At 40.8% G+C, this 26,417-nt stretch overlaps 2 protein-coding genes across 2 annotated transcripts in view; one reads left to right on the top strand and one right to left on the bottom strand.

The window, feature by feature from the left end:
• FYCO1 (FYVE and coiled-coil domain autophagy adaptor 1) overlaps window positions 1-26,417 on the bottom strand; it is a 49,030-nt gene that overhangs the window by 9,514 nt on the left and 13,099 nt on the right. Inside the window, exons 5-10 of the mRNA XM_042472232.1 lie at window positions 26,303-26,312; window positions 24,113-24,231; window positions 23,101-23,268; window positions 19,999-20,148; window positions 17,458-17,645; window positions 14,690-14,834 (exon numbers count right to left, since the gene is read on the bottom strand). Of these exons, the coding sequence (XP_042328166.1) occupies window positions 14,690-14,834; window positions 17,458-17,645; window positions 19,999-20,148; window positions 23,101-23,268; window positions 24,113-24,231; window positions 26,303-26,312 (780 nt within the window). The remainder of the gene's footprint in view (window positions 1-14,689; window positions 14,835-17,457; window positions 17,646-19,998; window positions 20,149-23,100; window positions 23,269-24,112; window positions 24,232-26,302; window positions 26,313-26,417) is intronic.
• On the top strand, window positions 4,622-9,381 carry CXCR6 (C-X-C motif chemokine receptor 6). Its single transcript, XM_042472921.1, has 4 exons — window positions 4,622-4,736; window positions 5,930-6,002; window positions 7,390-7,482; window positions 7,779-9,381. Exon 4 carries the CDS (start codon window positions 7,799-7,801, stop codon window positions 8,831-8,833), a length of 1,035 nt encoding a protein of 344 aa, XP_042328855.1. The 5' UTR covers window positions 4,622-4,736; window positions 5,930-6,002; window positions 7,390-7,482; window positions 7,779-7,798; the 3' UTR covers window positions 8,834-9,381.

Genomic DNA, 26,417 nt, shown 5'->3' with positions numbered 1-26,417 from the left:
TTTTATCCCACCTCTCCCTGAGGATCGAAGCAGGTTACAAAAAGAGTGTGAAATGAAAGGGGAGCACACATCTTCAAACATGATGCAGAAATAAACTGAGAAAATACAACCAATTGTGACTCTCTAGCAAGCCCCCATCGTGTCTGAGATTCTGGGGATGTGTATCTCCCCATCATGGTTTATACAGTACCAGTACAGAAAGCATCTGACTACACAGCTCATTCATTTTGTCTGTGCACAAATATACAGCGATCCTTGAGCAAAAGAACTACAAAGACAGATTAGAAAGAGAAACAGCAGAATTGGAGCTCATCTACAGACTACAGTCCCTCAGCAAGGGATTGAATAAAGATAATGGCTGCCTGGCACATTACACACATTTCAACACTATCTGACCCCATCCTCTTGGGGATGTCCTATACTCATTTATTCTCTTCAACTACAGGCCAGTTTCCAATGCCAAACTGGACTTGCCACTTCATTTCCACAAACAAAACCTAGTTCCCAATGCCTTTGTTCACAGCCATCATTAAAACTGGACTTGCTACCATTTCCATACACAAAGAAATTTGAATTTGAATTGACATTCTTACATACCAATGGCATATTTATGTCTGTCCCTGGTTTCCACTCCACTAAATGCATCTGAGGAAGTAGACTGAAGTCTACGAAAACTCATGCTGCCAACTTCCTTCTTTCAATTAGTCTCAATGGTGCTATAAGTTCTCTCTGCATACTTATTCTACAGACTAACACAGCTATATCTTTGAATAAATAAACACAATGAATAAACATTTACCAGCTGAAACATAGCTGGAATCAATATTTTTGAACATTTGTCACCTATCCTGCATGAACTTGATCCTCCCTCGGCAAGCACTCCTATTGACCCAGCTTTGGAGGAATGAACACTGAGAAAGATTTTTCTAGACATCTGAATACTTTTCTGTCATTCTAACACATTTTGTGCATACCTTTGTTAAAACTAGCTGATGCTGCAAATGTTAGGACTAGCTAGTTGAAAAAGGCAGGTAACAATATCAATCTTTTGTGTGGTTTTGCAGATTTTTCTTTTTTAAAAAAAACCAAACCCATAGGAAAGATCTATGTTTTTGACCTTTAAAAAAAAAAGCAGCTCACTAAGAAAAGTGGGTCAGCACTGTAGTCAATCTGAAGCATAATTGTCACTGCAGTGGTAAACCTATGTCTGGGCTCTATTTCTTCAGATTTTTGGAAGGGACTTGCATACCTGAATGCATAATTCACAGAAAAGAACTCTTCTCTCCAATATACTGTTTTTTCTGTATCTTGGGAAAACTCACTGTGAAGGAACATTCAGGCATTTGAATCCCTTCTTGCACATGGAATTGGTACAATCCAAACAGGGGATTGCCACTGCAGGGGAACTAAGAATTTGCAGCAGTGAAGCAAGAGATGAATCATTCATCTTTCTAAACACAGAAGTCTGGTTCCTTCCCCCTGCCTGCCCAAAAGAAATAATGTCAAGCTTCTTGAACTTCTGAGACAGCAAAGTTCCTAATGTGAACATTACATGAATAATGGGACCAAAAATTAATAATGTTGGAGAAGTAGTAGTTTTCCAGAGGATACTGCTAGATATGGAGTTAACTTGACATTACGTTTCCTTACAATTTAATTTTATATTCCTACATGGTACAGTCCCTCATGAACTAAACAATATGCAGCATGACACCACTTTTTATTCCTTCTTGGTCTTTAATTGTGTTATCTTTATTGTTACAGAGCATTCTGGTCCTTGGTCTGAACTTCCCTTTGATTTCCCAGATCTTGTGGAAGAAGTCCCTCATTCTTCCCTTTTTGTTGTTGCCTTATACTTCTCAGCATTGATTGTAGCAGTAATTGTCTTTGTCTTTTTGCACTAGTCATTTTACTGTTGCATTCATGGTTCCGAATTAGTTCCTATCTCCCTTTTGTTTTGCTTCTCTTCTCTCGTTTATTGTTTCAAGTGTTTTATATATTATCCCTTGTTTCTCTTTCTTTTTGGCTCCTGAAAGTGTCTGTCTGCAATCCTCCTATATTATTCCCCTAGCTTCTGACCACAGTTCTTCTGGTTCACAGTTGATAAAGCTTAATGGCATAAATCTGTTTCTTATATTGTCAGTAAATTCTGTTGAGATATTGTTCAGATCATATTTTGGTATGATGACTGGTTTTGATTTCTTCTTCTGCTTAACTATTATTTTTGCTATAAGTAATTCACAATCTGTGCCACAGCATCTGGTCTAGTCTTGGTCACCAGAATGGAGCTTCTCCATTTTTTGCTTCCTGTTTATATAATCAATTTGGTTTCAGTGTTGGCTATCTGGTGATGCCCATGTGTAGTCTTCTTTCTGGTTGTATGAAAAAGGTGTTTGCAATGAATAACCTGTTCATTGTAAAAATCTATCTGATGCTCACCTGCTTTGTTTCTTCTGCCTCATCTGAATCTGCCTACTTTTTTTCATTCTTCTTTGCTTCCCACTTTGCCATTCCAGTCTCCTATAATCAGCTTAAAATCCTGTGTTGTCAATTTCTTCCTGGACTCCTTTATTGAATTGCTCAGTTTCTTCCTCCTCTGCCTCTGTGGTTGGTATGTATACTTGAGTTATGGTGATACAGTGTGCCCGCGTCATCTGCAGACGCACTATATGCGGCTTTCAGCATACGCTGAAAGTCATGAGGGAGCCTGTGGGAGTGCGCGGGGCGCAAGGGGCAGCGTGTCCCATTAAGATCATTTTCAATGGGGCTCGAGCATACGTGTTTTTTTTATGCGGGGGTGTACTGTATTTATAGGTTTTCCATGGAGCCTTCATGAGATGATTCGGTCTGATTTTGCATATATCCTTGGACAGCTTTTGCCATATCTCTCCTTAGTATGAAGGCTACCTCATTTCTTCATGTCTATTCATTTCCTGAGTAGAACACTCACTGTGCAGCTCTCTGAGTCAATGTGACCCATTCCTGTCCATTTTAGCTTGCTTACCCCCAATGCGTTCCATTTATTTTTTTTACTTTAGAGTTTATCGCATGGGGCTTAAACCGCTCCCCAGCACGTTCTAACGGGGGCGAGCGGGGGCGCGCACGGAACGCGATGGGCACTGGATGGGGCCCAAAAAGTGACTTTATCGCACGGGGGGATGCCGCCGCCGCACATTCCCATCGCATCCCAATTCGGTTCCAGAGGGCGCCATTTCTGGGAACTGTTTCAAAGCGTCCCCAGAAATGGCGCCCTCTGGAACCGAATTGGGACGCGATGGGAACGCGCGGTGGCGTCGTCGTCGTCGTCGTCCCCCTGTGCGATAAAGTCGCGTTTTGGGCCCCATCCGGTGCCCATCGCGTTCCGTGCGTGCCCCCGCTCGCCCCCGTTAGAACGCGCTGGGGAGCGGTTTAAGCCCCATGCGATAAACTTCAAAGAAGTTTGTCTAGTTCTCCCTATCTTATGCTTCTCACATTCCACATTCCTATACTATGTGTGTTGCTGCTTCAGATAGTGAATGTGTTTACTAGTTGTCGTCCCATCTTTGGGGATTTTTTATGCCCTAGGCTCATCCATCTAATGTGATTCCCAAATTGTATTTCTACTGTACTTCTACTGGTGGTAAAATATCACCCTGACACATTGTTAGAACTGGAATTTCATGCATGTGTATTTGGGAATGAGCTCCACAGAATACATGGAGGCTAACATTTGAGGAAACAAACAAAGGATTGGACTGTCAGAATAACTGTGCTTGTATCTACTTTCAACAAATACATTTCACAACTGGATCACCCATTTTCTTCCAGTCATAAAACCAATAATGACCACTATATGACAAATCAAAGTTGTCCTGCTGAGTAGTCCTTCCTCCACCTTCTCAGGAGCTTCTTCTAAATAAACTACACTCATCCCTCCATATTTGTAGCTTTGATTATTCACGGATTTGATTAATATGTTCTCTCTAGGAATATCTAGATCCAGTGGTACAACTCTATGGTCAACTTTAACTAAAAGTTGCACTGAAAGACTTAGAGATTCCTAGAAAGAATACTCTACTAGGCCTTTGTAGCTCCTCCATTGCAGTTCTATGGTCAGTGTCTGTTGGAAGTTGATCACAGAATTGCACTGGAGGACCTAGAGATTCCTAGAGAGGTGTCCTCTCAGGTAAAAACATGGTGTTTTTGTTAGTTGCAGTTTTTCCATATTCACTGGGGTCTTGTGTCCCTAACCCTAACGGACATGGAGGGACAAGAGTACATGGATCCTGCTTCCAAGTAAGTATGTATAAAATCAGTCTTAGAGTTGGAGAATCCAAGCTCAGCATCATCTCTCAACAAGATCCCCAATCGTTGGAGATAAAAATCATTATTATCAAATCAGAAACTTGATCTGCTTTTTGATTAGGAACTGCATTTCTTATTCTCTTAACAATCTAACTGTTTTATATTGATGCATCTGTACCTGGCATAAACTTTTGAATATAGCTATACATATATGCATATAGCTGTATGTTTATACACAGACTAAGAGAGAGATATATACCCAGAGTTGTCCTGTTCTACTTAAGAGATACTAGATCTATTCTGATGACTTAAACCCTGTTTCACTCTGTGGCAGCAGGTATGTACTCAGCAACAGGAAACCATTGATAACTCTCATAAGTACGCTTTGCCACCATGAACTCCATCATCAGATTGTGCTTGACACTGAGCTGACAACACTCTACCACAGCAAGGTAAGGGACTATTTCCTGTTTCTGTAAACTAATACAGTACTAATTATGATCATACATATATTATAACAGATGTTTCAGACAGGGCCAAATTAAAAAAAAGGAATCAACTTTTCAAAAGGCAGACATTTGAAAATCTCATTAGATTCTTCTAATTTGTTGCATTTTAAGAGAAGGACAACTTGTTTTTCAGCAGTACATCCTTCTTTTGTAACTTGAAAGCAACTTTCAAAGAAGTGTGATCATTCATTTTACCACAGAGTTTTGCTATGAAGTGCCCTTTTTTCACCCACTCCTTTGTTCTGCAATTCAAATTCCTTAGCATTGAGCTAGGACAGTTAAAGCAGTCTCAGATTGGATTATTTCTGCAGTGTGTTTTGGACCCAAATAAGGAATCTTCATAGCAAAATGGTATCTCTGCATGAAGGACATCTTCCTTGAGGTACAGGAGCTCAGATGGGATTTGTAGTCCTTGATGTTCATCGGGTAGCTGGAAGTCTGGACTCTGTTGTCCAACCTCCACCAGTCTTCCCAAACTGGAGCCCCTCTCGCTCCAGGGGTTCCTTTGTTAAAGCCCCCTTCTGTTCTGAAGCATCTCGAAGGCTTGCAACTGGTTATCTAATTGGACAATTGCTATCTTGCTGAGCCTCCTTACAATGTAACTGTACAATTTAACCCTTTGTTATCTGGAAAGAAGGCTCTGATAATGGGAGGACTCCTCATTATCACACAATCCAACTTTTTAGAAAGTTCTGTAGCACTTCTCTTGTGAATCCAGAAGCTGCACCAAAGCTGCACTCTAGACCTTAGGACTGGAACATGGCTTTGGCATGGCTTCCAGACTCTTAGTATGCATGCATCATTTAAACAGCATACCTCCAAAATGACCCGAAGCAGCTTTATTTTGGCCTGTCTGTATGGGGCCTATAATTGGGGAAGGTTAAGAAAGTTTTTTAATCAGTGCTTCTCAAGCTATCAGTTGTGGCAGATTAGCAACTGTTTTACCCTAATGTGCCAGGGATTGTACCATACTTTTTGCCCATTGGCAACAACTCTATGTTTCCCATAAACTCACCAAAAACCAACAGCCAGTGTCTTCTTGTCTATGCATAACTACTTTGTGAAGCACTCCTGTAGATCATACTCATTTGTTATGGAGAAGCTATGTTAACCCAGTATTTTTGGCTGGCTACCAGCTTTACCTAGGAAGAAAACCTATCTGCATAGCTCCCTGAAAGTCTTTGCATGAACTTCAGCCTTCACCCTCAGGTAAGACAATCTTTTTTTTCCTTTGGTGAAAGATATTGCTAAGAGGACCTGGGGGAAATGGCTTTCTGTGGTTAGATTCTACATCTGGAGGATTTGTTTAACCACTTAGCTGTTTTAGCTAGAGTTCTGATTCTGATGTTAAAAGCAAATCATGGTTTTCCAGTACATTCATGGGCTATGTTGAGTCTCAGCTCACAAATCTCCTCCTCCCCAGTTTCACAGAGAGAGAAAAATGAGAAGGTTATGTTTGCAGTTTAAAACAAACTATCTGCATCTGACCAAGTCTACGAAAGCTTATGCTACTTCTTTCACACTTTTACCAGTAGTCACAAAGGTGCTACAAGATCCCTTTGCATACTGATCTTCCAGACTAACATGCACAACTATGTCTTGGAACAAATCAGATCACCATAGCACATGCTCATAACAAAGAGTCATGGTTTGTTATGTCTGATTCAGACCTGTATACCTGAACTTTTGTGATTGCGTAAGGATACCGCATAACATAAACATAATGGTGAAGATAAATCTATAAAACCAATGGTGGCCTTTGCAAAAAGGATTACTACTCAGAAGTAAAGAACATGTTTGCATGCAGAAAGTGCTGGATTCAATTCCTCAACATCTCCACCTACAATTATCAAGTAATGTTATTCTGAGAGCCTCAGGTAAGGCAAGCAGTCAGAGCATGCAATTCTGGCATAGAAAATTCTGGGGTGAGAAATAGGACTGTCATGCCTCAATGCTATAGAAACCTGGGATTTGTAGTTTGTTGTGGTACCAGAGCTCCCTGTTAGAAAAGGCTAAATATCTAAAAAAACAACAACACTACAAATCCCAGAATTTCACAGTATTGAGTCATGGCAGAGTCAGGAATAAAAATATATCCCTTCAATCCATATTAAAACACAATAAATTCCTTTCTACTGGGATATTTCCTTGCATCAGATTATCAGTTTAAGATACACACTGCTTTGCACAAATTTCTTCTCCACTTCCTCACTGTGGTTTCAAGATGGTTCTGGGTTCTGAAAGGTTAGTTCTAGCAAAGCTTGATCAAACTGTCCATAAACCAGCCTAGCTAAATACAGAGACTCATCACCAGAAGGTTGATCAATAGGTGATGAATTACTCACAGGACTATGAACATAATCATGGTATGAAACAACTGTCTTGGTAGAAGGACTACCCAGACTGATAAAACAAGGGTAGGAAATGCATGTGCCCCCCAGATCTAGACTGCAATTACCATCTGTCCTAGCCAACATAACCAGGGGGATGATGGGAGAAATAGTCCCGCAACAGCTGGAGAGCCACATGTTCCTCATCTCTGCTCTGAAAGACTTCCTATTGTATTTCAGTTTGAAAAGCCTATTTTCTTTCATAGTCTAGGAGAAATCAACTTTTGAAAATACAGAAGGCTGTGGATTTTGTTTGCGAAGTTCAGCTCCTACTTTTTTAAACCTCAATACTGACAAAGGTTTGTTACCTATAATTGCCTTTCAATGATGCTCTGTTATAATCTGATTTAGGAACAGAAAGAGATGACTTTTTATTACCCATGTCCTTAAAAACAATTGAAAAGAAACATGCTGTCAAGCAAAGTGAAACCCCAATAAAGCCCAGGCCTGCAATGTGAGAACACTCCTATTCCCACCCTCACAACAGTTTGTTGATTATCACCTATCCTATACCAGCAAGGTGACAGCCAAATGGGAGTGGTTGGGGTTTGATTTGCAAATATATGTGACATTTTTCAAATGTGTGTGATTACAGGTATTTGAGAAAGGAAGCTCATGGCCACCGAGGATGATGATTATGATGCATGGATCAGTGCTGTATCTGATCAAGACAACACACATGAAATGTTTGTAAGGTTTAACAGAATCTTCTTAGTATGCATGTATTCAGTGACATGCATCTTTGGGGTGTCTGGGAACTCTTTGGTTCTCATCATTCTGATTTTCTATGAGAAAGTGAAGGTGTTAAGTGACATATTTTTAGTGAGCTTGGCTGTTGCTGACTTATGCTTTCTTTGTACACTGCCATTCTGGGCTTATTCTGCAGCTGACGAGTGGATCTTCTACACTTTGCCATGTAAAGTCATCCGAGGCCTTTACACAGTGAATCTGTATGGTTCCATGCTAACCCTTACTTGTATAACAATTGACAGATACTTTGCTATTGTTCAAGCTACTAAAGCTCATGTCAACCAACCCAAAAGAAGAGTTTGGGGTACTGCAGTCTGTGTTTCAGTCTGGGTGCTTTCTCTGGCATTTGCTATGCCACAATTTATATTTAGTACTGAGGTCCAGTATGACAAAAAAATATGCTATGCAAAATATCCTTCTAAACATGCACACATGTTCACTGAAATAACACAGATGGTTCTTGGATTCTTTTGTCCCATAGTGGTCATGATTATTTTCTACTCAATCATTGTGAAGACTTTATTCAAAGCTAAGGGCTTCCACAAGCACAAATCCTTACAAATAATATTTGCTATTGTGGTGACATTCATTTTTACACAGACCCCCTACAACTTGTTGAAAATCATTCGTGCTATGGACAAGTATGTTCTTCTGGATAACACTTTTGACTACGGTCTCGTCATAACCGAAGCAATTGCTTATTTACACAGTTGCCTCAACCCTGTTCTCTATTTCTTTATTGGTGTGAAGTTTCGGAAGAATTTGGCAAAAATCCTTAAAAAATTTGGATGTGTCAAACATCAACAGGCCATAAAACAATGGCAAACAACGGAAGAAGATGGCTCAAAAACTGGTACTGACACACATAATGTGGAAGAAACAAGCATATATCCATTGTAAGAGAATCTTGTACAATATTCATCAATGTGTTTAGTACTGTTTTATTTCTAGGCACCCTGACTGTTCATGCTCGTGTCTGGAGGACTTGAAGACACGTGTGTTTGTATCTTCTCAATATAGCTGTAGCTTGTATGAATGGTAGAAGTTTCTTTGCAATGAAACCGTGCGGAATCTTATTGTACTCTCATGCTATAAGTGTCATCTGAGAAAAGAGTGAATTCTGATCACTTATTCAGTAGTCTTAAAATAGTTTCTAAAAGGGAGTTCAGGCTTGGCAATTCATGAAAATGTACAGTCAGAACGCACATCTACTTTCAGAGCGCAGTAACTTTCCAAGGCAGTGCTTTGGGCTTTATATACAAATAGATTGCAAACATAGTTTTAACTTGCCTTTCCTCACAGTATGATTTTTAAAATAAAATAAAATATAACATTGGATATTCTGGTAGAGTGTCTGAATCATGTTTGCCTTGTTCATTCAGCTAAGTTCATTCTTTTAAGGGAACATACATACAGTCTTATCCTGACTATATTACACTACTGGTGCATCCAGTTTTCTAGTCCAGCTAGCAATGGCTTTCAGAAATCTTGGGCAAAAGATTGTTCAGCACATTTCTAATTCAGTATCCACTAAGTATTCCCAAACCCAAGTAAAGTATTGATCTCAAATTTCATAAACCCCCTATAAAGAACACATTTCCTTGTTAGAATTAATATGGGGGCTCAATTGTCAAGTGGATGTATGTGATTATCATATACCTATGGACCTAAATAGAGCTAGCCTGATGTAGTTGTTTGAGTGTTGAACAAAAGACACAGGGAGAGCAGGGTTCAAATATCAGCTCAAGCCATGTAAACCCACTGATTGATCTTGGGCAAGTCAAAATCTCTCAGCCTTAGATGAAACAATGGAAAGTCTCTTTTGAAGAAATCTTCCCTAGAAAACCCATCAATAGTGTCATAACAAGTGGGAGTTAACTTGAGGATATGTAACAATATGGACCCAAATCCAACATAAGAGAAATACTGGGGGTGATCCCATGGTCAGGAATACTAAAAGAGAAGGGAGTTCAGGACAGATGTCAGTTTCTCAAAAGGGAGATACAGAAGGCATAATTTAAAACAGTTCCAGTGAGGATGAAAAATGAGAGGTGTCTCAAGAAATCAAGATGGATGACTAAGAAACTTTCAGCTGAGCTAAATTTTAAATGGAACATATATAAGAAATGGAAAAATGGGGAAATCATCAAAGAGGAATTCAAACAAATAGCGAGCACATGTAAGGGTAAAGTCAGAAAAGCTAAAGCGCAGAATGAACTCAGGCTTGCTAGAGAGGTTAAGAACAATAAAAATGGCTTTTTCAGATATGTTTGCAGCAAAAGGAAGAAGAAGGAAATGGTAGGGCCACTGCGTGGAGAAGATGGCAAAATGCTAACAGGGGACAGAGAAAAGGCAGAATTACTCAACATCTTCTTTGCCTCAGTCTTCTCAGAAAAGGAAAAGGGTGCTCAACCTAAGGGAAATGGAATAGAGGACAGAATAGGGGAAATTCAGCACAGAATAAGAAAAGAGATAGTACAGGAATACCTGGTTAATCTAAATTAATATAAGTCTCCAGGACCTGAAGAACTACATGCAAGGGTATTTAAAAAACTGGCAAATATAATATTGGAGCCATTGGCAATAACCTTTGAGAACTCCTGGAGAACAGGAGAAATCCCAACAGACTGGAGGAGGGCAAACATCCCCATCTTCAAAAAAAGGGGAAAAAAGAGGATCCAAACAATTATCATCCAGTTAGTCTGACATCAATACCAGGAAAGATTCTAGAGCAGATCATTAAACAGAGAGTCTGTGAACATCTAGAAGGCAATTCCATAATCACAAAAAGTCAACATGGGTTTCACAGAAAGAAGTCATGCCAGACAAATCTTATCTCTTTTTTTGATAAAATGAAAGATGAAAGGAATGCTGTGGATATAGTATATCTTGATTTCAGTAAGGCCTTTGACAAAGTTCCCCATGACATTCTTGCAAACAAGCTAGTGAAATGTGGGCTAGATAAAGTAATGGTGACATGGATTTGTAATTGGTTGACTGGCCGAACCCAAAGGGTGCTCAACAATGGCTCTTTTTCATCCTGGAGAGAAGTGACCAGTGGGGTTCCACAGGGCTCTGTCCTGGGCCCAGTGCTATTCAACATCATTATCAATGACTTGGATGACAGAATTGGGAGCATACTTATCAAATTTGCAGATGGCACCAAATTAGGAGGAGTAGCTAATACCCCAGAGGGCAGAATTAAAAGTTGGGCCAAAGCTAACAAAATGAGTTTCAACACGGAAAAGTGTAAGGTACTGCACTTAGGATGGAAAAATGAAATGCACAGATATAGGATGGAGGACACCCGGCTGAACGAGACTACGTGTGAAAGGGATCTAGGAGTCCAAGTAGACCACAAGTTGAACATGAGTCAACAGTGTGATGCAGCAGCTAAAAATGCCAATGCAATTTTAGGCTGTATCAATAGAAGTATAGTGTCTAGATCAAGGGAAGTAATAGTGCCACTCTATTCTGCTCTGGTCAGGCCCCACCAGGAATATTGTGTCCAGTTCTGGGCACCACAATTCAAAAAGGACATTGAGAAACTGGAGTGTGTCCAAAGGAGGGCAACTAAAATGGTGAAGGGTCTGGAAACCATGCCCTATGAGGAAAGACTCAGGGAGCTGGGTATGTTTAGTCTGGAGAAGAGAAGGTTGAGAGGTGATATGATAGCCCTGTTTAAATATTTGAAGGGATGTCATATTGAGGAGGGAGCTCGCTTGTTTTCTGCTGTTCCAGAGACTAGGACTCGGAGCAATGGATGCAAGCTATAGGAAAAGAGATTCCACCTCAACATTAGGAGGAACGTCCTGACAATAAGGGCTGTTCGACAGTGGAACATACTCCCTCGGAGTGTACTGAAGTCTCCTTCCTTGGAGGTCTTTAAGCAGAGGCTGGATGGCCATCTGTCCGGGATGCTTTGATTGAGATTTCCTGCATGGCAAGAGGTTAGACTGGATGGTCCTTGTGGTCTCTTCCAACTCTTATGATTCTATAAAGAAGATGCTGTGACAGAACTTTCTTCCCTCCCCCTTCCTCCTATAGCCCACACAACTGCCTGGAAATTCGAAGGGTTTCCAAGACTTTAGAGTGAATGGAGATTGGGGTGGTGGGAAGCATAGACTATCCATGCTCCTGATTCTGGTGGTCTGCTAGCAAAAGTCCACTGTTGCATCCTGCCTGATGTCTCCTACTTTACGTATGCAAGTTAGGAAGCATTGGCTCATCACATAGCCCAAGACATATAGAAGGTACAGAATAAGTATGTTTGTTTTCAACACATGCTGCCAATCTATTGTGGCCAAATGATCTTACTCACAGCTTCCCTAATAATTTTTGCATAAAAGTATTTTTCAACCAACCAAGGTCCTGTAAAGTCTAGAATAACCAAACAGTGCTTAGGACTTCAGTATTTACAGAATCAAAGCACAGTTATATTTTTTGAGTGGACTCATCACCATTGTCTCTTACAAAATACAGTAATGCATGTGTGTGTATTTGCCTTCAAGTCATCTATCACCTGGAAGGGCCGCATGCCACCCCACCTTGTCGTAGCTTGGTTTTCCGCTGAAGAACTTGGCAGCAGGAGCCAGGCCAGCTGTGTGTGCCTCTTCGTCCCCCCTTGCTATAGCTGTCACATGCCATCAATGATGGCTTCACGTGCCAGAGATGGCACATGTGCCACGGGTTCACAACATGGACCTATAGCATTAGGAATTTCTTGGAGGCCTTCCATCCAAGTACTAACCAGGTTTGACCCTGCCTAGCTTCCAAGATCAGATGGACTCTGGAGTCTTCAGAGTATTTAGGCTTCTTTACAAAAGAATAGGAAAGCAAAATTTCACATTATGCCAAGCCGGTCAATACCTTTGTGTTTGTGTGTTGTTGTTAGGTTTTGTTTCCCCATGTTCCTCTGAACCAATTAGCATAAATGACCAGAAACAACCAGCAGTCTCTCAGGGGGGCCACATTTAGGCTGGGGCAACCAACTGTCAAATCTTACATTAACAGTGCAATCCTATAGATGGCTACTTAAAAATAAGTCTCAGAGAATACATTGAGACTTATACCCATGGATGTGGGCATTGGGCAGCAGCCTAAACTGCAAGTAACCTAAGATGAATGTGACTAAGCCCATACATCATTCATAACACCATTCATCTTTGTAAGTTCTCTATTAGTACCTATATGAGCAACTACTACATCTGAGTATTGTATTCTATCCTGCATTGATGGGGAAAAGCTGTATGTATACTCTTCACACACAAAATGGTCATATGGCATATCCTTTCAATTGGGGTAGGATGGAGATTACTCATTTACTTTTGCACTATGTTTAGACAGCCACATGCACTGTATGAGTTGTGGTGTATGCCAACCTTTCCCAAACTAGAGCCTTCCCAGTTTTTTAAAAAAAATTATAACCCCAACAGCCATGCCAGCAAGGTGTGTGTGTATGTGATGGAATTGAAAATATCTGGATTGTAAAAGGCTGGAATTGTAATTGTGGAAAATTTGAACCAATACATTTGGGTCAAAGTATCTTTATTTTACCCTGACAACTCAGAACAGTATAATGAATCCTTGAATGTTCTCTTTGTTGTTGTGTGCCTTCAAGTCGTTTCCTACATGGCAACTCAAGGCAAACCTATCACTGGGTTTTCTTGGCAAGATTTGTTTACAGGTGGTTTGCCTTTGCCCTCCTCTGAGGCTGAGAGAGTCTGATTTGCCCAAGATCACCCTGTGGGTTTCCATGGTTGAGCGGGGATTCGAACCCTGGTCTCCAGAGTTGCAGTCCAACACTCAAACCACTGTACCAACATTGTTTCTTTGACATTTTTTTACTACTGAATTAATACAGGCTGATTCATAACCAGACACCACAGTGATGGGGCGGGGAGGAAACAACCTATGTAGCACAGAAATGCTTCATCATGTAAACTGTTTTTCTTTTCTCTCTCCAAACTAAGGTGGAATTCAACTATCTGGTCAATATTTTATGGTAAAGGATACATGAAGATAGGGACCCTAGCCACAAAGGACTGGGTCAAAACTAACCCTTCCTCTGGCTCACAAACCAAATGAAAGTGGACAAAATGAACGGTTTCTGTATTCTCTTGACGAGGAGAATAAATGAATCAACTATTAGTGGGGGGGGGGAGTCATACAATATCAAACTTTTTGAGGGAAATATGCATATACAGCTACTGTATTTCATTCAAGATGGGCAGGGGAGAGACATGGCTTCATTTCCTTTTTTAAAAATTTAAAATCTAATGGGGAAACTAGATCCTTTTCAGCAAATTCCAGCTGCTAAAGCAAATTTTGTTAACATGTAGGGGCAGGGGAGGTACTTACATAGACTGGGAAGTGGAAGGGGAACATACCACCATTTCTTTCTTTACAAACACCTCTTACTTTCCCACCTCTAACAATAACTTTGTTTCAGTTTGCACTTTGGAGTCTGACTAGGAGGAGGGAGGATCCTTTACAACAACTAGAAGTAATTAACATGTATGCAAAGCATAAGATCCCAGTGTTGCTCTCATAATGTTTGACCATTCTGATGTCTCCATCTTGGTACACACCATCCCATTGGCAATGCTTATTGTGGGAGATGTAATCCCATACGCTTGGAAGACATTGGGTTGGGGAACAAAGAGCCTGGTAAAACTATACATACTTTTGACTTCAATGGCACCGCCTGGTGTGTGAAAGTTTAAGAGATTCCATGTTTAAATAACATGTACTCACAGATCAGCCATGCTACAGTCCAGAGAGTCTTCCTCAGTTTGGCTTGTGTTGTGAACAGAATCACCTTCCTGTATTTGGACCACTTCCTCATCTGTGATTATATCAAACACTGCATCGTCTGTAGGTTTAGAGGCTTCACTTGAAACTGTGTCACAAAAAGAAGACACAAAATGAAGTTATAATACTGTATATAAAACAAAGGAACTTCATTTTTTACACTATTTACAGACTTACATGTTTAAAAAGGACACTGAACATATTGCAGGTTGCTTAATATTATTATTTATATGTCCCACCTCTTCCAAGGATCTAAGTGGGATTACAACATTAAAATAATACAGTGTGCCCCCGTCATATGCGGGTGCATTATATGCGGCTTTGAGCATACTCTCAAAGCCAGGAGGGAGTGCGTGGAGCGCAAGGGGCGGCACATCCCATTTGCATGAATGGGGCGCGTGCCCATGGCGTGCACACACCACCATGCCGCCACATGCATGAGCCCCATTCATGCAAATGGGGCTTGAGCATGCGCGGAATTCAGCTTACGCAGGGGTCCAGAATGGATCCCCGCATAAGCCAAGGGCGCACTGTACAATACAGTTTAAATAATCAATAAAATACTAATACTGAATTATTCATTAGTTTGTTAAAATCTCCAAACATCGAATCATATACCATCATGATTAGGGTAGGGTCTTAATCATTGTCTCTATATCAAATCCAATTGTAAAACCCGCCAGAAAAGATCCGTCTTAAGTGCCTTCTAAAAAGCATCTAAGGTGGTAATAAGACGGATTTCCTCCAGCAGACTATTCCATAGTTTAGGGGCTGCAACAGTAAATGCTCTGTGGGAAGTTGTGGTTAATCAAGTATTACAGCGTTCCAACAAATTCTTCCCTGATGTTCTGAGTGTGTGGGGCACATTATGTAGGGAGAGGCGTTCCCACAAATAATTCGGTCCTGAGACATGCAGGGCTTTAAAGGTAATAACCAACACCTTGTATTGCGCCCGGAAGCTAATTGGCAGCCAGTGGAGAGATTCTAACACTGGTGTTATGTGGTCAAACCTAGAAATACCGGTGACCAATCTGGCTGCTGCATTTTGAATCAGTTGAAGCTTCCAAACTTGGTACAAGGGTAGCCCCAAATAGAGCACATTACAGAAGTCTAAATGAGAGATTACCAGTGCGTGTACCATTGTTTCAAGGTCCTTTTGGTCCAGGTATCAACTGAAGTTGGTACCAAGCATTCCTGGCTATCGCATCTACTTGAGATCACAGCTGTAGTGATGAGTCCAGGAGTACTCCCAAACTGCGAACTTCGTCTTTTAGGGGAAGTGTGACCCCGTCCAGGACTGGTTGACAAATCTCCCTCCCCGGAACGAGGGTACCTATCACAAGTACTTCCGTTTTCTCTGGATTCAACTTGAGTTTGTTTTCCCTCAACCAGCCCATTACTGACCCAAGATAGGCATCCAGACGTGCCATCCTTAGTCACTACAGTAGTCAGAGACATAGAGAAATAGATCTGGGTGTCATCAGTGTACTGATAACACTGCACCCCATTTCTCTGGATGATCTCGCCCAGCAGTTTCATGTAAATGTTAAACAGCATGGGGGACAGAATGGCACCCTGAAGAACACCAAATGTTAGCTCTCTTTTCGAGGAGCAGCTGTCCCCCAGCATCACCATCTGGAATCTGCTCGAGAGGTAGGAATGGAACCACTGCAAAGCAGAGCATCCAATTCCCAATTCCCTCAGGCACTCCATAAGAATACCGTGGTCAATGGTATTGAAGGCCGCTGAGATGTCCAAGGGCACCAACATGGTCACACTTCCCCTGTCGATGCCCAGATGGAGATAATCGACTAAGGTGACCATAATAGTCTCAACTTCGTATCCTGCCCTGAAGCCAGTTTGAAATGGATCCAGATAATCGGCTGGAGCTGGAAGGCGACCACCCTCTTGATCACTTTGCCCAAGAATGGTAAAAGAGAGACCTGTCTGTAATTATTTCTCACCAGGGGATCGAGGGACGGTTTTTTCAAAAGTGATCTAACAACTGCTTGCTTTAATTTCGATGGAAATCTCCCCCCCCCCCCCGGGATGCATTTATTATCGATTGTAATAATGCTTTTGTTACATCTCCTCCCTGGGTGGTCAACCATGATGGGCAAGGATGGAGGGGGCATGTTGTCTTCCTGACACTTCCAAGGATCTTGTCCACTTCATCGGTATTTACAAACTCAAAATGATCCATTCTAACAAAGTCCACAGAGTCACTGGACACCTCTCTTTCTGTTTCTGTTATAATGCCCACATCCAGATTGGCCCTTATCTGAGAGATTTTGTCCACAAAAAAGTAATTAAAAGCATCAAAGCAGGCTTTAGTTGGTTCCAAAAGTAAGTTTAAGGTGGGAGGCAATTGGGTTAATTCTTTAACCACCCTAAACAGCTCTGCCGGACGAGACTATGCAGACACAATACATGCAGCATAGAAAGAATCCTTGGCTGCATCTATTGCCACTTCATAGGAATCTTAGTCTCTATGGCGTGTCTCGTCAGATAAGCAACCAGTTATTCTGGAATGTCACCTTCATAGTTGTCACAGCGATTTCCAATTTTCTCTTGTGTTTCTTGGCTGGACTAAGAAGCTCTACAATAATGGGCACTGTAAGCAGATGCAAAACTGGCATTTGATTGGAGATTTCCAAAAGTCCTTTGGACATTTCCTGGATAAATTACTTTTATGTATTGAAATGGCCTACCCATAACTCTCTGCACCAAGGACAATGGTGAAGCCAGTAGACTTGATGGTGGTTCTTCTTGGGTAACGTTTGATCCAGAGTCACTCGCTTTTTTAAAGCAGGCTCGGCAGCAGCGTTCTTTCCTGCCTGTCTGTTTTGACATAGCATAGTTGTTGCAGCAGTAGTAACAGAAGATGCGTCCACACAGTCTAGAAAAGTCATATATAATAAGGGGGAAAAGGGTTCCTCATGAAACTTGAAAATAAAGGCATTTAAGGGATACAATATTCAACATGCAGAAAGATTCACTTTTTGAAACTGTCACAGTGTTCAGATGTAATTTCCCTCTCTAGTCAATGGGACAAAAACATTAAACTAAGATTGGTTCCACAGGAGAGTTCCTTGGTGCTACAGGTGATCCAGTGGACCCAAGGTTTCAGGGTCAAAATATTAGGACTAATTGATCAACAGGGGCAATAACATCATTTCCCACCCTCTTCAGCCTTTTTTATTCCCACTAAATTCAGATGAAATCCTCCATATATTTGAGGAAGTGGAATGGATTTTCCCAGAAACAACATTTTGTTGTGTTGGACCACAAAATATTTCAAGGTAATTTGATCTTTAATGGGCAGTTACAACCCATTAGCTTTATAAAAGTTCTGCCCCAAGCTGCAATGAAAAATGCTACGACTAGTTTCTTGATATGGTTCAACACAAGGGGCCTGCAGACTAGACACTCCTTGGCAGTGTACGAATGGATGGAGACTGTCACAACAAACACCTTAATTTCAAAATTCACTCCTTTGCTACTCAACACTGCCAAGCAAAAGATACCATGGATCTATCCCCCCCCCCCCGCTGCTTTTGACAGAGGTTTGTGTAAACAGAAAAAAAAATGTTTCTCTCCCTGGGTGTAGAGACAAGAAAGGTTTACATGATTAAGATGTTTTGTTATGTACTTTCAAGTCGACACCAACTTATGATAACCCTATCATAAGGGTTTCTTGGCAAAAATTCTTCAGAGGTGGTTTGCCATTATTTTCCTCTAAGGCTGAGAGAGAGAGAGTGACTTGCTCAAAGTCACCCAGTTGGTTTCTATGGCCAAGCAGGGATTTCAACCCTAGTTTCCTGTCCTGGTCAACAGTCAAACCATTGCACTACACTGGCTCTCTGATTTAAGTTGACCTCATCTGAAATTTCCCCTACTGTAAAAGTCCAACATGACTGCATGATAAAAAACCTCCACTGGAAGTACTCACATTCAGTGTGAAAAAAAATGGTATTTTATTTTGTGTTCTGCACAATAACATTCATAAAACAATCTCCCTTCATACAAACACACATCTGCACAAATGCACACACTCTTTCAGGTAGGTACCAGTGAAAAATGCCAGGTTCTAGATTCTTAAAGAGGAATGAAATGCAATCATTGTACTATGACCAGGATAATCCATGGTGATATAAACAGTGCACAAGCTTTACCAGACTTAGACTGCATCTGTACTGCAAAATTAATCTGGTGCCACAACAAACTACAGGTCCCAGAATTCCATAACACTGAGCTATGGCAGTTAAAGTGGCGTCAAACCAGATTACTTCTGCAGTGTGGATGTAGCCTTAGTTAAGTCTGTCAACAAGTTAAAGCCTTTTTAGTTAAATAAGACCCATGACTTGACCTCTTATTCAATTAATTAAACCATTACAAGATTCAGTATACAAGGGATTTTCTGATGATATTTCATGAATCTTTCATCTTTACTAAATAAGTATTTATTATTGGGAAACTTAGGAAGAAAGCATTTGATGAGACCAAACATGTGTTAGAAAATGCTAGAGCAGAAGGCATGTATACATCAAATGCTTCAATTAAAATCAGAGTTACAACACAAGTTCCTAATATATGTTAAGTGTGATGATTAATAAGTGTTCCTTAACAGACGGATAACCTAACTTCACAGTCTTATCTCTGGGCTTTAGGACTCTGACATTAGGATTGTCTACTCAGTTGTCTAGAAAAATCCAGATCAATCAAATTTCCTTTCTGTTCTTTGTCTTCTCAGTCTTTCATGTTCTTAGTGCCTTTCCCTTTCACCATCTCCCGTCATTGCTGTGTAAATAGTGCTTTATGCTTTAATTTTATAAACCACAATATAAAAAGGTTTTTTTAAATTAATATAGTTCTTGGAGTACTATACACTGAGAATATATGCTAACAGCATGCTATGTGTTAACCATTAGTTCCTTGGATGATTTTGAATTTATCTGTGTGGCTAGTGCCTGCTCTGATGCAGATCACACTGATTACAGTATGTTTATGGTTGCTGTGGCCAACCTATCATCTGGTGGCCAACCTTCTAGTGATGGTTAGATTAGGCTGTGCCTCAAACAGCAGTCACAGAGATTGCTGCTGTGGCTATGCTAGACATTTTACAAGTCTGACAGAACTTGTTAGAACTATATATGGGCAATATTTACATAGTGACTAGGGAAAACGCAATAGCTAGTGCATCTTGCTTGCCAAACATCACAGCTCACACACCTTTATCAAGTCAGACTGACCTGCAATGATGCCGACGACTCATCCAACCAAATTCCTTTTGACAATCTAGGCAGCTGCTTACTTCTGCATCACCAAGCCATCTTTGTTCTGCAGTGAGTTTCTGCTGGAACTCCAGAGCATCTGACTTCTGCCACAGGGCATCTTTGTCCCTTTCAAATGTAAACATAAAGAACAATTTGATATCAGTGAATTAATATTATAAAAGTTCAGTTTGCAGCCCTCCTCTGTTAATGTCTTTATCATTTAATTTTGATAAATCCATATCTGAAACTCTAGCTCAGTACCCTATACACTTTCCTATACTCTTCTAAGTCACCCTGCAGGTATTCTATATATGAAGCCCAAGTTAAAGAAGACTATGTATGTGAATGCTGGTCCTTATCTGTGCACAAAATTCAATATGCCTTTTCTTGATTACGTGCCTCCCTTGGGTGGCGGGGGGGGCTTAACTCTTTCTTCCAGTGTAATTTGCCCAGTCTAACACACTACCACATTGCTGTTTGTCCCACTGAACAAAATTATGTGCCCTCATATGGTAACTATATATTTTTCACTGTGAGGCAAACAGTTTCAAGAAATGGGACAGGAATTCAAGCAGGAAATTGGGAGAAATTGAATATCATCTCTTATTGTGGTGGTTTCCCGCAGTTCCTTTCATGGCTGCTTTGATCTAAAAACATACACACATACAAATCCACAGGATGTCCTGAAACAGATTAATCTACATCTTGTCTGGCTTTTTAAGTTCCACTCAAATGGATGGGACATAGAGTTGACACACATTATGGCAGGATGGGTAATTGGGTGTGTGTGAGAAATGTTCAATCCCATGACCCTCCTGAAAGCTCACCACTGCTCCCAGCACAAATAGAAGAGAAGTCACATCACTTCCAGTTTTGGTATTTGGCCAAGATACAGATTCTTCTCCAGCTTGTAGGGGGAAGGGTGGGCTAGGATAGTGGAAGGCAAGGAGATGTTTTTGTTATGTCTTGTACCATTTTCTTGGTTTTTTTCCTCCAATTGCCCCCCCTAACTTAGGAGGGACATTCAGAGCTCTCAAGCAGCTTGTGATCCACACTTACTTCACTCCTACATTATAGTAGTTAGATGCATATGCATGCAGAATTTGGAAAAGTTACTTTTGGAGACTACATTCCCTACAATCTCACACCCATGCTAATGTGAAATACATCTTTCATAGTGCTTGCATTCTGATTCAGCATGCAATAAATAATTCCACATCCAATTAAATAAGTATGGAAGCCTTCAGATTTGAGGAAATTGTTAGGGAGAAAGTATATGCCTGTGAAAATTAAGGTGAACAATTGGGATAGAGATCCAAACTGATCATCATTGCCGTGGGCTATTATACATTTATGTCTTCACATATGCAAGGTACACAAGTGCTGGGAAACTTTGGCTAAACAGACAGTCCAAACACAATGAGATTACAAGCTGAAGCAGAGGGACTGCCTGATTTGTACTGATATGTAAGTCTTTATGCATGAATAGTGGGGTACAAAGTGAGCTTGAGGGGAAAAATTCAGACTATCAAGTATCACACTTTTTCAGCTAGTATGGCCCATGAGCCATGTACACATATACAGTATATAGATGGAAGAATGATTGTAAATGTATGCACAGATGTATTTGGCCTTTTATGCTAGGTTAACACTATTCGAGAAGAATATTTCCTTGCAGTTTAAAATGCCAAGTGTGACCCACAAACCACAAGTCATAACAAGCCCAGCTAAAGCTGTCAAATATGTGGTAAATATTAGTTAACAAGTGTGGTGTGATGCTGCTGCAAAGGAATGGGTAACATTGCAGAGAATCCACTGTGGTTCCACAGCACAGAAAAAGAAAGAGGCTCTGGGTCTGCAAATAAAAATGCTTTTATCTTAAATGTATTAGCAAGAGCAAGAAAGAAAGCTTATGGTGATGTGGTGATACTGGTGCTGTGCTGATGTTATCATCTAATCAGATTTGTTTGTGCAAAAATAGGAGTAGCCTATTTTGGCTGCATGCCACCATCGAAATGGGGAGTCTGGTCTGCCTCCATTGTCATGACGGTAGTGAATACTATTTAAGGTACCTTTAACATTTAAACTAAACTTTAAACAGCATTGGCCACCATCTCAGCAACACCAGAACAGGCTGCCCCCATGGCCACCTCACTACCAGTGCAACTCTGTCTCAGAGCAAGACATGAGACAGACAAGATTGCCCCAGCTGGGCAAAAACAGAGGAAATGATGTCAGCAACTTCTTTTGTTTCAGGCAGCATGCCATTGGTGCCTGGCCTCTCCCAGCCCCGCCAAATACTTTAAACTCCTAACAAGACTCCCTGTTTCTAGAAGCTTTCAGGAGTACCTATGATTCTGTACAGCAGTGGTTCCCAACCTGTGCTCCAAGGAGCCCTAAGGGCTCCTTGTGCACTTCCCAGGTGTTCTGCGGCTGCTCTGGGAAAATGAAATAAATAAAAATGGGATGAAATTAAAGAATTAAGATTCCCCCCCCCCTTAATAACACTACTCCTAAACACCATTAACTTGTAAGACAGAGGGTAGACCTCTTGGGGGCCCTGGGATAGAAACTGATTCTAAATAGGGTTCTGCGAGTCAAAAAGTTTGGGAGCCCTTGATTTATAGCAAAAGTAAGGACCTTGTTTTCATATGTGTGTGTGTGTGTGTGTGTCTGTGTGTGTGCGCGTGTGTGTGTGCGTGCACAGACTTTTATGTTTCTTGGTTTTTCCCCAAATCCAGAAGTTAACTTCCAGTCACTCCTGCTAAAAACAATTTTTAAAAATAAAACCCAATGCATTTTCAGCATAGGTCTAGACCCCAGGGGGTTCTGAATGGCCAAATTTGACACCCATAACAAAATAAGTCTACCAATCTTGCATCAACTGAAACATCTAGGTGAATTTCACAAATCATCATAATCATTAGAAGGACAAATATCCTGAACAGATTTATTATGGAATAAACCCAATTGAGACCTTAAGCTTGCCCTAAAATATGGCTTTAGTTCTGCAATAGCAGATTCTAAAGATAAAAGGACATAATTTCCAGTCTATGCTAGAACACATCTGAAACCAACCTAAGAAGTTCAATCAACCGTTCTTCCAGGAACTGCTTTGTTCTTGTGAGGTCATCTACTTCGGCTAGTAACTTCTTCTCATTGCCATCACGGTCTGATCTCATCTTGTTCAGTTTATCACTAGAGTCTTGCACTAGCTCATGTGCTTTGTTGATTTCCTGCTGGGCCCTGTTTAAAAACATATTAGATGTTCCTTATCTTTTTTGACATCAACATTATCTCAATTACTCCTATTTATAACATTGAAAATAATTTATAACAGCATTTATAACTATTTAAAACACAACTGATTCTAGTTCTCCATTTTCAAAGGCACATAGAATTTTAATTTTTATTCAGCAATGATGTCACGCCACTATTTAAGTGTTGACTTTAGATTTTTAAAAATGCCACACAGATAATGTTTTTAGATTTCAGATAAATATAAAACAAAGAACTTATGGAGGAAGGAATACAAAATGGAAAGCAGGAATCTACAGGTGGTTAAAAATGCCAACATGTTAATGAGAACATTCGCTATTCTCTGGCTCCTGAAGAAAAGCTCAGATTAATCCACTACTTCCAATTTTTTGAACATCAATTTAAGGCCTGAGTTCATGCCCTGATTTGCTATATTCTACAGTTAATAAAGACAGTCTGCATGATGCAGTGGTTTGAGCACTGGACTACAACCTTGGGCAAGTCACATTCTCCCAGGCTCAGAGGAATGCAAAGGTAAACCTCTGAACAAATCTTGCCAAGAGAATTCAGTGATACGGTTGCCATTAGTCAGTATGACTAGAAGGCACATAACAATAACAAAACATCTTAACTGCCATAAATTGGAAATAATTTGAAGGCACACAACAACAGCCAATAACCAATTCTTCTCGAGAAAAGTGTAATTGCAGAATAGGAACGCAAGAAGAGCTGTACTTGATCAGATCAAAGTCCTGATCAAAGGCATCCTTACAGGTTTAAAAGAAAAATGTTAATATGGAAAAAGTACATATAATGTAATTGGATTTCTAACCTTTTCAGATCTTCTTTAAGTTGTGCTACTTCCTCATCTTTCTTTTGCTGGGCTATTTTGTACTCAGATATCTGATCCATGGCAAGATCCAGTTCTGCACACAGGCCTTTTTTCACCGTCTAACAAAATAATTTTAAAAGAAAGGGGAGAATATAATAACAGGGCTACACATAGAGCTTTTAACCATCTATTCAGAATCTTGAATAAATTGGGGGGGGGGGATTGCAGGAAGGCGGGATCACTCCAGGTGACATCCTAAGGAAGGTGACACCAGTGCTCCCCAAACATCTGCCTTTGGGCAGAAACAGGCTGTGGCATTCACTTGCACCTCTTTAAAAATGCTGGTGATCAGCAGAAGAGATAGAATAGTAGAATAATAGAGTTGGAAGAGACCGCAAGGGTCATCCAGTCCAACCCCCTGCCATGCAGGAAATCCAAATCAAAGCATCGCCGACAGATGGCCATCCAGCCTCTGTTTAAAGACCTCCAAAGAGGGAGATTCCACTATACTCCGAGGGAGTGTGTTCCAATGTCAGACAGCCCTTACTGTCAGGAAGTTCTTCCTAATGTTGAGGTGGAATCGGATTTTCAGAAAGGCAACAGGTTTTTCGTATCTTCCAAAAATGGCTGCCAAATTAACATATAAGTATATAAGGTACAGTCGGCCCTCTCCTTATGCGGGAATCCGTTCCGGATCCCTCTGCGTAAGGCAAATTCCACCTATGCTCAAGCCCCATTGGAAACAATGGGGCTTGTGCGCGGTGGTGTGGCAGTGCGGCGATGTGCGGGGCACAACGGGTGCTCGCGCCCATTCAATTGAATGGGACGTGCCGCCCCTTTTGCCTGGTGCGCACCCCGCGGCTTGAGTGTGTAAGCTCAAGTCCGCGTAAAGTGGGCTCGCGTATGACACGGGTGCGCTGTATATAATTATCTAAGTACAGTGATCATGGTGAAACTACAGAATCCAAGAGGTACGTACATGGACAGAGCCTTAAATTATGGAAATCCAGATTAGGGTTGATTGAATGCATGTTTAATTTTTGGCTTTTCAATTATTCATTTCCTGTTATAGATGGAATGGAAACAAAATTCAAAAAGGCCATGGGATGGTTTATTTGATGTTGTATAAGGATTTCTCCTTAAAAAGTTATATGCTTACTATAGTAAGGAAGACCTTTTAAAAATTCTGTTAAGTGTGCACCAGTCTCTGTGGACAAAGAACTCACATTTGGATTCAGGGCATGTCTTAAACTGCCTTGGCTATAAACTGGGTGGCAATGGGTAATCCATTGGCTGTAAGTGCACCTATGATCCCCCATTTTTTTGTTCCTGTGCCCCCAGATAGTTCTGGCTTGCATGATTCACCATTTAAACATAATCTCCTCATTCCTGTGGTTACTTCCAGTTTCTAAAAACCACCCTTCTATGGCCTAAAGAGAGCTGTGATAAGAATGTTTGTTTTTTGTTTTGTTTTTTTTATTTATATACCGCTATTCCAAAGATCATAGCGGTGAACAGCAAGTAAGCTAATTAGCAAGTAAGCTAATTTGCCCCCCAACAGTCTGGGTACTCATTTTAGCGACCTCGGAAGGATGCAAGCCTGAGTCGAGCTTGGGCCCTTTTGCTGGTCTTGAACTCGCAACCTTGTGGTCTTGAGTGAATGGCTGCAGTACAGGCATTTACCCACTGCGCCACCAGGGCTGAATGCAGTCAGTTGTATTCACAGATTTTTAAAAATCCATATATATATATATATATATTCCAAAAAGCAAACATTAATTTTGCCTTTTAACAAAAGAAACACAATTTTACTATACCACTGTATTTAATGGGCCTTGAATAATCCATGGATTTTGGTATCCATGGGAATGGGGATGGTCCTGGAACTACCGTAAACTCCATCAGATACTAAGGACTCACTGTATGTCTAAACAGTAAATTTTGCTCAGAGATGCATCTGGAGGGTCCAATTTGCAACTGAAGAGGGATTTTTGAAGCGGAGGTATCGGAGGTGGTAAAAATGCCTCCCTGGCCTGTAGAAGTTGCCAATCCCTGCTATAATTTAGAGTTACCATACATCCTCTTTTCCTGGACATGTCTGTCCAAGGGGCTTTTAAAAATGTCCAGGTTATCATACAAGGTCTCTCCCACCTCTGAAATTTAGAAGTAAACATCCTCTGTGAGTCTAACTATTGTGAATCTATGGGACAAAATTAAGTGGCATATAGAAAATATCCTATTCTAGCTTGTGAATTTAATGTCACCACTCTGCACTAACGGAACTCACAAAGAGAGGTGGGAGGGA

This window comes from Sceloporus undulatus, chromosome 6 (genome assembly GCF_019175285.1).
Source record: "Sceloporus undulatus isolate JIND9_A2432 ecotype Alabama chromosome 6, SceUnd_v1.1, whole genome shotgun sequence".
In the NCBI taxonomy this organism is placed as follows: Eukaryota; Metazoa; Chordata; class Lepidosauria; order Squamata; family Phrynosomatidae; genus Sceloporus; species Sceloporus undulatus.
This window is presented reverse-complemented; position numbering and strand designations above follow the sequence as displayed.